General features: G+C 38.4%; 2 protein-coding genes across 2 annotated transcripts; both read left to right on the forward strand.

Annotated features, from left to right (window-relative positions):
- The first annotated feature begins 763 nt into the window (after window positions 1-763).
- LOC122011363 (cytochrome P450 90B2-like) lies at window positions 764-3,045 on the forward strand. Its single transcript, XM_042567746.1, has 7 exons — window positions 764-1,379; window positions 1,442-1,594; window positions 1,781-2,050; window positions 2,119-2,211; window positions 2,288-2,366; window positions 2,478-2,584; window positions 2,659-3,045. Exons 1-7 carry the CDS (start codon window positions 837-839, stop codon window positions 2,875-2,877), a joined length of 1,464 nt encoding a protein of 487 aa, XP_042423680.1. The 5' UTR covers window positions 764-836; the 3' UTR covers window positions 2,878-3,045.
- A 1,661-nt stretch (window positions 3,046-4,706) lies between these two features.
- Window positions 4,707-8,936, forward strand: LOC122011655 (COMPASS-like H3K4 histone methylase component WDR5A). Its single transcript, XM_042568029.1, has 2 exons — window positions 4,707-5,399; window positions 7,893-8,936. The coding sequence occupies exons 1-2, from the start codon at window positions 4,740-4,742 to the stop codon at window positions 8,187-8,189; spliced, it is 957 nt and encodes a 318-aa protein (XP_042423963.1). The 5' UTR covers window positions 4,707-4,739; the 3' UTR covers window positions 8,190-8,936.
- The last annotated feature ends 4,134 nt before the right edge of the window (window positions 8,937-13,070 follow it).

Raw genomic sequence — 13,070 nt, forward strand, 5'->3', positions numbered from 1 at the left:
TTGTTCCCCCTAAATTATTATATAATATTTTTAAAGTGTACCCACGTTCGTATTGTTTATATATGAACTAATAATTTAACGATAGACTATAAACTTGTTTTATATAATTTGGTAATAAATTGTGAGGAGTATTTAGGATTTTTTACTATAATATAAGAACTAATATTTACCCTCAAGTATTTAAGGAATAAATCTCAGCTCTAGAATACTGTAAGAATTTCTTTAATTTTGATGATAATCCTAAAAACACTAGCTATTTGGATAGATCTTTGTAATCATTTCTAATTTACTTGACGAACAATGGAAAACTTCTGTGGAGTTAAATTGGTCATTTTTAGAATTAGTTAACTCGAAGAGTTGAATATTTAGATTAAAAAACATATAAACTAATATTTATCCCAAAACTATGGTGTCTTAATTAAGGTTTTCTAATAATTAATTAATTAATTATCAATTCTCAGTTGTATTGATTCAAAAGATCAAATGTATTGCCCTTGAATTTGAGTACTAATTTATTACTAACAAAAAAAATGACCGTGAATGGTATTTTTATTGCCATTGTTAGGTAAAAATTAAAAAATAGATATATTTCCAAATAAAATATAAAGCCCTCCTCCTGTAACTGTAGCCAAATAGCCAATCCTCCCTAAGTCTCAACTAGATGCTCAATAAAGGGGCCGGCGTCCGTGGGGCTTTCCAGCCAATTCCTATTTATTATTATCATTACCTTCTTTATCATTTATAATTGCAAATAAATCTCCACAATATTGATAATTCCCACAACCCCAACAACTCGAACTCGATTTCCATTCCTCAGTCCTCACTCCCTAATTCCCATGTCCAGCGATCGCCACCAATTCCTCCTCTTCCTTCCCATCCTCCCCCTCTTTCTCCTCTTTCTCCTCCTGAAATGGAGAGCCCATCGCGGGACGACGACTTCCCTCCCTCCCGCAGTCGGTGGCGGGTGGCCCCTCGTCGGCCACACCTTCGCCTACCTCGCCCCGCACCCGGCTACCTCCGTCGGCGGGTTCATGACCCGCAGCCTCGCACGCCACGGGCCCATCTTCCGGTCGATGAACCTGTTCGGCGAGCCCACCGTCGTGTCGGCCGACGCCGGCCTGAACCGGTTCGTCCTCCAAAACGAAGGCAAGCTGTTCGAGTGCTGCTACCCCCGCAGCATCGGCGGCATCCTCGGCAAGTGGTCCATGCTGGTGCTGGTCGGCGACATGCACCGCGAAATGCGCACCATCTCCCTCAACTTCATGAGCCACGCCCGCCTCCGGTCGCTGCTCCTCCCGGAGGTGGAGCGCCACACTCTGCTCGTCCTCCGGTCGTGGCCGGAGGACCGCCCCTTCTCCGCCCAAGAAGAAGCCAAGAAGGCACGCAATCTCAACTTAATCAAATTGATTTCCCCATCAACATAACCTCCGATTGCTTGCAGTTTACATTCAATTTGATGGCGAAGAACATCATGAGCATGGGCCCGAACGAAGCAGAGACAGAGAAGCTGAGGCGGGAGTACATAACGTTCATGAAGGGAGTGGTTTCCGCTCCGCTAAATTTCCCCGGAACTTCATACTGGAAAGCCTTGAAGGTTTACTTCGGTTCCTCCCTAATCCTAATTAATAATAGCAATTAATGAGTGAATCAAGTGGAATCGTTTTCGGAGCTTAAATAAACATAAAGCCGACTGCATGTCTCAGTTCATTATCACGAATGATTGCCAACACCATCCACTACTGTGAAGATTATTTTAATACCTTTTCTTTTATGATTGCAGTCGCGGTCAAACATTCTGAGAGTAATCGAGCAGAAAATGGAGGAGAGAATGATGGCAGATACTACTGATAAATGTAAAAAGGAGGCGGGGGAAGAAGAAGAAGAAGAAGATTTGCTGGGTTGGGCTCTAAATCACTCAAATCTGTCCAAAGACCAGATTCTTGATCTGCTGCTCAGCTTGCTCTTTGCCGGCCATGAAACCTCCTCCATGGCCCTCGCCTTAGCTATTTATTTCCTGCAGGACTGCCCCAAAGCCGTTGATCAACTAAGGGTGGTTAATTATTTGTTTTAACTTAATAACAAAATTAATCAATTTAATCAATGATTGTGTTTAATTAGGACGAACACAGGGAGATCGCACTGAGGAAGAAGGAAAGAGGAGAGACGAGATTGAACTGGGAAGACTACAAGCAGATGGAGTTCACCCAATGCGTAGGCTCTCAAATATGACTTGCTAGTAATTTTGCAAATCAATAGTTGACTGACTGTTCGTTTCTTCTGGATTCAGGTCATAAGTGAGACCCTGAGACTCGGCAATGTTGTGAGGTTTGTGCATAGAAAGGTTCTCCAAGACGTGCACTACAAAGGTACTCTCTTACACCTTAGTAATTACCAATCACGCTAGAAAGAAAATTCTTACTGCAATTTAATTACTTTTTTTTCTAAATGCAAAAATGAAAAAATAAAAAAAAATTAAGGGTACAAAATCCCCTCTGGTTGGAAAATTCTCCCGGTGTTCGCGGCGGTGCACTTGGATGCTTCGCTGTACGACGACCCCCACAAATTCGACCCCTGGAGATGGCAGGTGGGTCAGCGGAATATTTTTAAGTCAACTCTTTAAATTGACCGTGGTTGATTTCTCTCTCAATTCGTTTGCAGAGTGCCAAAACGACGGGCAGCAACTTCATGGCCTACGGCGGCGGCCCCCGTCTGTGCGCCGGGTCTGAGCTTGCGAAGCTGGAGCTAGCTGTCTTCCTCCACCATCTCGTGCTCAGTTTCCAGTGGGACCTGGCGGAGCCCGATCAAGCTTTTGCCTTCCCCTTCCTTGACTTCCCAAGAGGACTCACAATCAAAGTCCACTCCGTACTCTACGTTTGACTTTGGGTATCAACAGTTCGGGCTCAATGAAGGTCAGTGATACATGTACAGTCCACATGAATTATATGCATACGGATGATAAATGGCTAAAATTACTTTGCTGTGATTAAGAATTGTAATGGTTTCACTGTACTTTTTGGAATTTAACTTTTCTCATAATATTTTTTCTTTTCAGAATTATGAAATTGTTTGAATAATATTCAAAATTCCGATAATATAAACATGTTCTTGAACTTGATTCAAAGGCTACATGATTAAATAAACGATTATATTTGAGCTTAAAATAATTTTACAGCCTTATAAATTTTAACTAGAAGTGTTCATTATTATTATTTTAAAAAAAGTATAAAGAAATTAAGAGGACCAATAACATGTAATAATACTCATTCAATAAAATCTGAATCATATAATTAAGAGTCTTAAGTATTTTTTTTAACTCAAACAGAAGTGTCATTAATATTTTCTACTAAAAATGTTTGATGATTTTAAAGGATTTAAAATCTAGGAAGAAATATAAATAAATATACTCATCAAATATTTTTAATAAAATTATTTAATGGTCATAAAATATTATCTTCATAGTAAAAAAATTTGAATTTAGAAGATGGGTAGGTGTGAAGTTTCACAATGAGTGTATATATATATATATATATAAATATATAAATTAGACTTGGTAAGGGTACTTCAAATTCGTGCAGTAGAATGAACTCTCACTCATAAAAAATTAATTTAATTTTTTATATTTCTTGGCCCAAAATATTTATAGAATGTTCTCAACTTCGATGAATATTCGTAAATTAGTACTCTAGATTTATAAATTAGACTTAGTAAGGGTACTTCAAACTCGTGCAGTAGAATGTACTCTCACTCATAAAAAATTAATTTAATTTTTTATATTATATATTAAACTATTAGAATAAATACTATACTCTTTCACATTTTCTAACTTCTTGGTCCAAAATATTTATAGAATGTTCTCAACTTTGACGTTGTCAATTTTAAAATATGAGATTAAAAAAAAATATGATAGTACATATTTTTTAAATAAAAAAAATAAGTAGAAAAAGTTATTAATAAGTATTAAATTTATTTTTAGTGTGAAAAGAAAAAAAATAGACATTAACTTAATTTAATTATATATATATATATATCTCACTATCTCACTGTTTTATTAAAAATCTTTCCTCTTTACTAACTAATTTTGGTGAAACCTAAAATGAATTTACATTAATGTCCTTTTTTCTATTCACACTAAAAATAATTCCAAGGTTTATTAGTAATTCCACAAGTGAAACAATCAGTGATCTAGAGTTTGAGACTCAGCTACGACGTATTATTATGAATTTTTCTCATCATTAATTTTCTCTGGTTGTTTTATATAAAAAAATATAGTTCTGTTTAGTCCCACATCTTAGAATTGACAACACTATAATCAAAGAATCTTCTATAAATATTTTAGGCCGGCGATATTAAAAAATATATACTTTTCTTAATTTTTTTACTAAGATAAGTATAATATTAAATTAAATTAATTTTTTATACAAGGAAATCTGTTACAGTAATTTATTACTGTAATGGATTATTGTATTATTACATGAGTCTAATGATATTATATTACACATGCAACGAATATTATATTACAGGTGTGCCGATCAATGAAATAATCAGCAGTTTAGTTTCTTATCAGTCTTAGCGAGAAGAAAATGATTTAGCGGTTTTTTTTTTGTTACGTCTTTTTTTTTTAAAAAAAAAAAAGTGGCGCTCTGAAACGGGTGCTTAAAACGCCCGATTCTAAACCTCCTCAACCAAACCTGTGCGGTGCTCGGACGGTTCCAAACCCCGCCGTCGTTCCTCAGCCATTAATGGACTCCGTCGCCGTCGCTGCCGACGCAGATTCCATTCGCTACCCTTACACTCTGCTACTGAGTCTGACGGGACACGATCGGGCTGTATCTGCCGTAAAGTTCTCCCCCGATGGCTCTCTCCTCGCCTCCGCTTCCGCCGACAAGACTCTCCGCGTGTGGTCTACTGCAAATTTCTCCCTCCTTGCCAAGCTCTTCGGACACGAGGAGGGTATCTCTGACCTTTCCTTCTCCTCTGACGGTCGCTACCTCTGCTCCGCTTCCGACGACCGCACAGTCCGCATCTGGGACGTTAATGCCGCCACCGCTGTGAAAACCCTATCCGGACACACCAACTATGTTTTCTGCTGCTCCTTCAACTCTCAGTCTAACATGATCGCCTCCGGTTCCTTCGACGAGACCGTCCGCATCTGGGAGGTCAAGTCCGGCAAATGCCTGCGCGTCCTCCCGGCTCATTCCGAACCCGTCACCGCCGTTGATTTCAACCGAGATGGGAGCCTTTTAGTTTCCAGCAGTTATGATGGACTGTGTCGGATCTGGGACTCCGACACAGGGCGTTGCATGAAAACCCTAATTGACGACGACGGCCCACCAGTGTCCTATGTGAAATTTTCTCCCAATGGGAAGTTTGTGCTTGCTTCAACCCTCGATAGCACATTGGTACGACACCTGACTTTTTCTTCATGTTAAACAACTTCACAACTCAAATCAACTTAGTAATTCTGTAAGGAGTTCTGATTCCATTTCTTGGATTCATATATTGAGACGATTTTGTAGCTCATACCCCATATATACTGATTTTTCCCTGCATGCTGATCCCAGGATGTTATATCTGGAGATTTATAGTGATACACCGATAATCCAGTGAATATAATTTTAGAGAAAAAGGTGTTGGCAAATAAGAATTCCCTAGAACACCTCAGTTCTGGTGGTAGACGGCCTTCCCCTGGTTCGTCTACCAGGTAAATTCAGAGCACAACTCATGCATAACACCACAGTTTTATTGGTTCTATAGTGGCCCTAGGAGCATAGCAAGAACAATAACAGATTATTAGATGTGAAAATTTCAATCATTAACTGGGAGATTTGATATGGATAATAACAAAAGTGGCCTTCTATCAAGGGAAGGGTAGAATTTGAGTTGTAGAAGTAAGATGTGAATATGCTAAAACAAGTAGACCTAAAATGAGCATAATCATGATTTGCAGAAAAGAGCAACTAACTTTATTCTAAATCTTTATTTGCAGTTATTGTCAATTTCAGTTAGGTCCTGAGCCTCTATCTAAATTGGATGGTTTCTTTCTTTTGTTTTTTTTGTGATCAACCTACTTCATCTACTCTTTTCATTCAGTTCTACATCATTGGGGTATTAACACCTGGACTGTGATCAACCCACTTCATCTACTCTTTTCATTCAGTTCTACATCATTGGGGTATTAACACCCGGACTCAAAACTACACTCTTGATAAATTATATTTAATAATGTTTGTTTATCAAAGACGTGGACTTGGGAAAGTAGAAATAATAACCACTTTATTCTAAGATGTTGTGTGCAAATAAGTTGAGATTGTTTTTTCACTGTTTCACCGGTTATTGATCCGCTGATATACATATCCAAATCCTTTCTTTGCTGATTTGGCAATTTTATTTAAACGTACAAGTTCCATGTGGTTTCATCATTTGTAACAATCAGTTTCAAAATAACCATGATCATTATTGTCTTATTAACTTTGAAAAAAATAATCAAGCAATTAGCTTGTCGATAACAAGGATCGTATCATCAAAAGTGTGTGTTAATCTTGAAGATTATGAAAACTGCATATTTTGTTTGATGTAGGTTTTTGTCAGAATTCATTTTTATTGCTTGTTTAAAAATTAAACAGATAAGTTTTAGATTTGATCCAATAGTAGAAGTTCTTTGTCAACTAGCTGAAGCAAGTTTCTAGATCATTTAATTAACCTTCCTTGAGATCAATTGTTGGAGCAAAACCTTAAATGTGTTTTTCACATATACAGTTTCTTTATTCTATTGTATATAGAAAATCATGTTATGGATTAAGCTCAGCAGATTGATATAATTGCCCATAACTATCGGAATACTCTTGGCAAGTGGTTGTCCTAACAAGTGTTGGGCAATAAAAATTCCCAAGATTATGACTAAGATGTCAGTGCTAGTATATATTTGCAGCTAGATAAGTTGGAATGCTTTACACCCTTGTTTGATGTGTCTCATTCATTCACAGCCAACTGTTAAATCTTCCAACTACTTGTGTATTTTTGGGTTAGAGGTTAGCACTGAGTAGAATGCAGAAAGAAAGTAGACTATCTTCCGGGCAACAAATTATTTGTATGGAGAGGCCAAGGAAGAGGTCTATTTAGATAAAGGAAACAATCTAGCCGCTAAGTTTTTCCTACTATATTGGTTTGTTTCAGTCTCTTGACAATCCAAGTATATCATTACTTGAGTGGGAACCAATTCTTGCAAGTTACCTGCATTATCCAATAATACATATATTTTCAAATATAACTGCTGCTTAGTGGAAGTCCCAATTACTCATTCTCTATACTTGTAAGTAAATGCTTCAAAAGATAGTTTTAAACTCATTTTACTGAAGCTTATATTTATCTGAAAAGAACTTGCGGTTGCATTAGTAAATGATAGAATTATGTAAACAAAATCTGTTTCTTTGCTGTAATTTTATCTTTTATATTTATTGAGGAAGATGTTACCAATTAATATTTGAATATTGCTACTAAATGTCTCGCATATAGCTCAATGGAGGAAAAAGATTCATGTAGTTCATCCCAAATAATTAGGGCTTATCTATTGATTCAATATTTCCTTCTAGATGTTAGATGTGGATCCATTTTTTAATCCAACATGGAGCATGAATTTTTTTATTGCACTACATACACATACTAAATTTTGATTCAGTTTCAGGATTACACTTGACAAAGATCAAAACCCATTACTTTTCAATCTAATGCAAATAATTCATCAAAACAATTACTTTTCAATCTGACGTAAACCATTCAAATAAATATATTTCAGAGCTTTAAAAAATGCCTGCCTTTGCTGTATGTTTCAAGTTTTTGATGCACCTTTTTTTCATTTTGGCATCTTACATACATACTGTGCTTACATACTGCAGAGGTTGTGGAACTTTTCACCTGGCAAGTTTTTGAAGACTTACACAGGCCATGTTAACTTACGATACTGCGTTCCAGCTTCATTTTCTGTTACAAATGGAAAATACATTGTTAGTGGATCAGAGGACAACTGTGTGTACATTTGGGATCTTCAAACAAGGAAAATGTTGCAGAAACTAGAAGGTCATACCGACAGCATAGTTGCTTTATCATGCCACCCATCCCGCAACTTGATTGCATCAGGGGCACTCGGTAATGATAAGACAATGAAGATATGGATTCAGAAGATAGAAGACTAACTGATGTTGAGAGTTAGGTGTTTTATGTTTCTCATACTCATCTTCTAAGGTTAACACATTTTGCCTTCTACCTTTTATCTTATAAATTTGGGGATATGGTCTTAATTTGATGCATGTCAAGAGTTGAGAAATTCAGTAGTCATGACAGCTTCAAAACTCCAGATTAGCCAGCAGATCTCCTTCATGAAAGTTGAACCTTCTGCCCAGAATTATTTGGAAAACCTTTGGTACTCGTCCGCCACTTGATCTTGATATGTACCCGTTGAATCATGATTTATATCTATAAACTTCTTGTGGGTAGACATTCTTTACTGCCAACTTTTAAATGTCTGATAAATTTTTAAATGCCACTGGTCAGAGCAATCCAGCAAGTTTGCACAAGCGAGAAACAGAAACCTTGATTAAGCAAGCAGGTGCTGCCAATACCTGGCATCAACATAACATCACGTCATGAACACTTTCTCGTATTTTGGAACATAAGATCTGGTCGGGTTCAACCATTGTCAAAGGGTCTCGATCTTGCTCTTGGCAACATTCAGGTTTAGCTGAGATGGTGGAGGGAACATGCCTCTGCTAGTTGAATGCGTTCTTCTGGATTTCCAGAGCTTTTTCCTGTACTCAGTAGATTCTATCAGTCCATTTATCTTCTTCCATGCAGTGTTGTACGGCCTCAGCATCTTTGACCTGTTAATAGAATCACTGATGCTGCAATTTAATGCTATTGATCAAGATTTTGTCATGATTGGAGCACGCATCAGATGTTCTCAAATTTCTCTTCAGATTTCCGTTTATTGTGGTGAGTTAGCTGACTGACACTGGTATACCGTTTGTTGTTTTCACCTTCTATCATTATTCTTATACATGTTAAGCAGGTTAACTACTAATCTAGCATAAGGATTTTCACAAACCAGTAAAAATGCAAGTTTACAACTAATGCAATGATTTTTTTTTTAAAAAAAATCTAGCTATATCAAATAATATGGTAGCTTGAACAAAGTCATTTCATCTTTAAATTATCTAAGTAGGCCAATGAGTTAAAACTATCAGATTGCTTCCATTGGGTTCATGGAGTATTACTACAATGAATCGTGACATGTGAAATTTAACAACCTTCTCAACCTAATGATATCTTAATATATTATCGCATGCACTCATTTCTAACTGTCACTGCCTAACCATGTTTCTGAAATGTTCACTCTTTTTTTTTCTTACACGTCAACTCTGTACAGGAATTACTTAATCAACATGTTTTCGTTTGATTGGGTTCAATTCACCTGCATGTTCTTATTTGTTTGCCTAGGTTCACCTGCTCCAACTAGCAGTAGTTGCATAAGTTCTTATCAATTAACTATGCCTGGCATATGATTACTTACCCTCTCGAAATTATCATTTCAACTAGACGCATCCCTTTGAGTAATCTAGTTACTCTTTCAACTAGACGCACTACTTTAGATAATATAGACACTCCTTCGATAGATACATTCTAAATCTAGAGACCTAGGGAACATTCAATATACCTTATAACTGAGAAGAAGAGCGAAATCGTAAGAGGTTTCTTTTATATGAATTGAGAGGGGGCGTAAACAAGGATTGCACCCCTCAGTCTCAAATTCAAAATTTTTTAGAAGGAATCAATCCACCTCTACATAGAACTCCATTGCCCCAAGGGGACGTAATCAAAGGATGCTGAGTTTTTGGGCTGACCGTCACGTACGCTTCCTGATTTATCCTGGTGACCAGTGGGAAATTTCTGTAAAATCGGGTCGGTTTACCCCGGAGATAGTCAATGAGATTAACTGGGATTATCATTTTTTTTCTATTGCCCCAAGGGCTTTTGGGCTGCTCGTCACGAGCTCTTTCCGATTTATCTTGGCGGCATATGAAAAACTTCTGTGGGGCCAAACCGATTACCCCAAGTTTGACATTACTTGGCCTGATTAATTATTTTTTCTATTGCCCCTAAGGTATAGTCGAGTTGGTTATCACATGATAGGTTTACAAAATTGAGTAAGGGTTGAATTTCGACAAAGACCGAGGAATTATCCTTCTATGTGATGACTAACTTTGATTTCCTAATTTACTCCCTCTCAATAGGGTAGGACAATCGTGGGCGAGGAGGGTGCGCCAGGGTGACGAATTTCACCTTTTACAAAATCTATTATATTAAAATGGCTAGCTTCAGTTTCCTAATTACTCTCTTTTAATGGTATGAGACAGTTGTGGAGGGTCACCAAGTCATGGGTCACCAAGATGACTGATTTCACCTTTTATAGAATCTATTAGGTTAAAATAGAGGCCAGACAAAAAGCTATATATATATACACATTAACTTCTGGCCTAAAATTTTAAATATGCATTTAAGAATTTATTTCTTAGAGATAAAAATAATACAATAAATGGTTAGTTTCAGTACTTGTGCATTTATTTTTAATTTGATCATGCCAGATTTTGTATAATTATTTTCATCGATAAAAAAAAAGAGAGTATATAGTGACTCACATTGGGTAGATTATAATTAAAGTTATTGGTGCAATATTCCCTAGGTCAAAGTTGATCTGGTTGACTGAGCTTGAATTGGTTCAAGCTCGAGTCTTGATGTTTGACAGTATATGTAGACAATACATGGAGATTGCAGGTGCAATTGTTCATGTGGGGAGATGTTGAAGGAGAGTCAAGTATGTCAAGGTTGACTAGATACTTGACTGGAAATCCTAGTGAGTGAAGTCAGGTGAAAGTCCTAACTGGGAGGTTAGGCAGAGTGGAGAATCCCGGTGAGTGAAGCCAGGTGAAAGTCCTGGTGAGTGAAGCCAGACAGTTGTGGAAAGTCCTAGTGAGTGAAGCTAGGCAGAAGGAAAGTCCTGGTGAGTGAAGCCAGACAGATGAGAAGTCCTAGTGAGAGGAGCTAGGCAGAAGGGAAGTCCTGGTGAGTGAAGCTATGCAGAAGGAAAGTCCTGGTGAGTGAAGCCAGGCAGATGTGAAGTCCTAGTGAGTGAAGCTAGGTAGAAGGGAAGCCCTGGTGAGTGAAGCCAGGCAAAGGAAATCCAGATGGGTCAAGGTTGACCAGGCATCTGGTGAAAGTCCAAGTAGGTCAAAGGGATTGATCGAATACTTGGCACGAGGAGAAAGTCCAAGTGGGTCAAAGGGATTGACCGGACACTTGGTGAGGGAGTCCTAGCAGGTCAAGGGTGGCCGGATGCTAGGCATGATGTACCAACAGGTCATGGTTGACCGGATGTTGGTTTAGGGGACTTTGGACTTGATTTTGGGCAAAAACTATGAGCTGGATCGATCAGCCGATTGATTGGCTCATGCCCAATCGATCGGCTGATCAATTGGGTGAGTCCCCGCGAAAAGCCTCCTCCCAATTGATCAGTGGATCGATTGGGAGAAGCTCGCAATCGCACAGAATAGCTCTGGATCGATCGGTCGATCGATTCAGAGTCTCCAATCGATCAGCCGATCGATCCAAGCAATTCCCGATAGCACAGAGGCGCTCTGGATCAATCGGTCGATCGATCCAAAGTCTCCCCAATCGATTGGGAGCAATCCAATCGATTAGGATTTGACCGTTGGCGCAGATATTAGCCGTTGGCGAGCGTTAATTTGACACTTCTTTGATTCCACTCTACGGGCGATCACGACACAGCTCCACAACGATCTTTTCTTCTTCACCGCCAGTTCTTGGAGGCTCATCCAAGTCAAGAGGCGAATTGCAATAAGAAGAAGAAGTTAGGATGTTCATTGTAATCTTGTAAGATTCATTTGTATTTTGCTTCTTTCTTTCTCATTGTTGTATTGTGAGGTTGTAGCGCTTCTCCGCCTTCGGTAGTTACCGAAAAGGAGTGTTTACATAGTGGAGGGTGCGTGAGTGTGTGGATCCTTGGACTAGTCACCTCTTCTTGAGGTGGATACCAAGTAAATCCCTAGAGTTAGTGTTGTTATGTTGTTTCTTGTATTTTTCGCTGCTATCATCTTAAAGAAACAAGCAACGACGAGCACGAGATCGCGCCGAGCTATTCACCCCCCTCTAGCTACATTTTCGGTCCCAACAAGTGGTATCGCGCCGAGTTATTCAACAAGCTCAATTTCAAATGGAATTTCAAGATGGACTTGAATTCGATACAAGAGTGTCTCCACCGTTCACAATAACAAGCTTCGATTCTTGGAAATCAAGAATCGAGAATTTTCTTATGATGGAGATAGAGCAATGGTTTGTTCTCATGGAAGGTTTCAAGGCTCTAAGAAATTCAAAGGGCAAAATCCTCAAAAAGAGTAAATGGAGCCAAGATCAAACTCAAAGGTGCGAGGCGAATGGCAAGGTAGCCAAATTATTGGTTAATTTATTGCCAAGCACCATTCTTTGCAAAATTGGAGAATTTGAAGATGCAAAGGAATTGTGGAGCAAGTTGGCCAAACTTCATGAAGAACCCTCCACTGTACCGAATCAAGATAAATCCAAAGAGGGTAACTCATTGGAGCGAGTCCAAAAGCAAGAGGACTCCGAAGTTGAGAGATGCTCAACTTCCGAAGAAGAAGAAGTCCAAGAAACCTCATCTTCAAATGAATACAATGAAAAAGGCAAAGAGGGAGCATACTCTTTGTTCCATATACAAGATGAAGATGAAGAAGCCTCCCTCTCTAGGATTGAGGGGAAGCGACTTTCGGTGACATCGGATCAAGAAGAAGGAGAAGTCTCCACATTCGGGTTAGGAGAAGAAGACGATGAAGAAGCTTCCACCTCCACAAGTCAGGTCAATTATGTTGGAGGAGTATCAATGTCGAATCAAGAGGAAGCCTCTACCTCCGGATCCAAAGGAGAAAGTGCCATCCCTACACATGAAGGTATAACTAGTTCAATTAAAAATAAAAATCACATTATAT

This window comes from Zingiber officinale, chromosome 8A, assembly GCF_018446385.1.
Source record: "Zingiber officinale cultivar Zhangliang chromosome 8A, Zo_v1.1, whole genome shotgun sequence".
In the NCBI taxonomy this organism is placed as follows: Eukaryota; Viridiplantae; Streptophyta; class Magnoliopsida; order Zingiberales; family Zingiberaceae; genus Zingiber; species Zingiber officinale.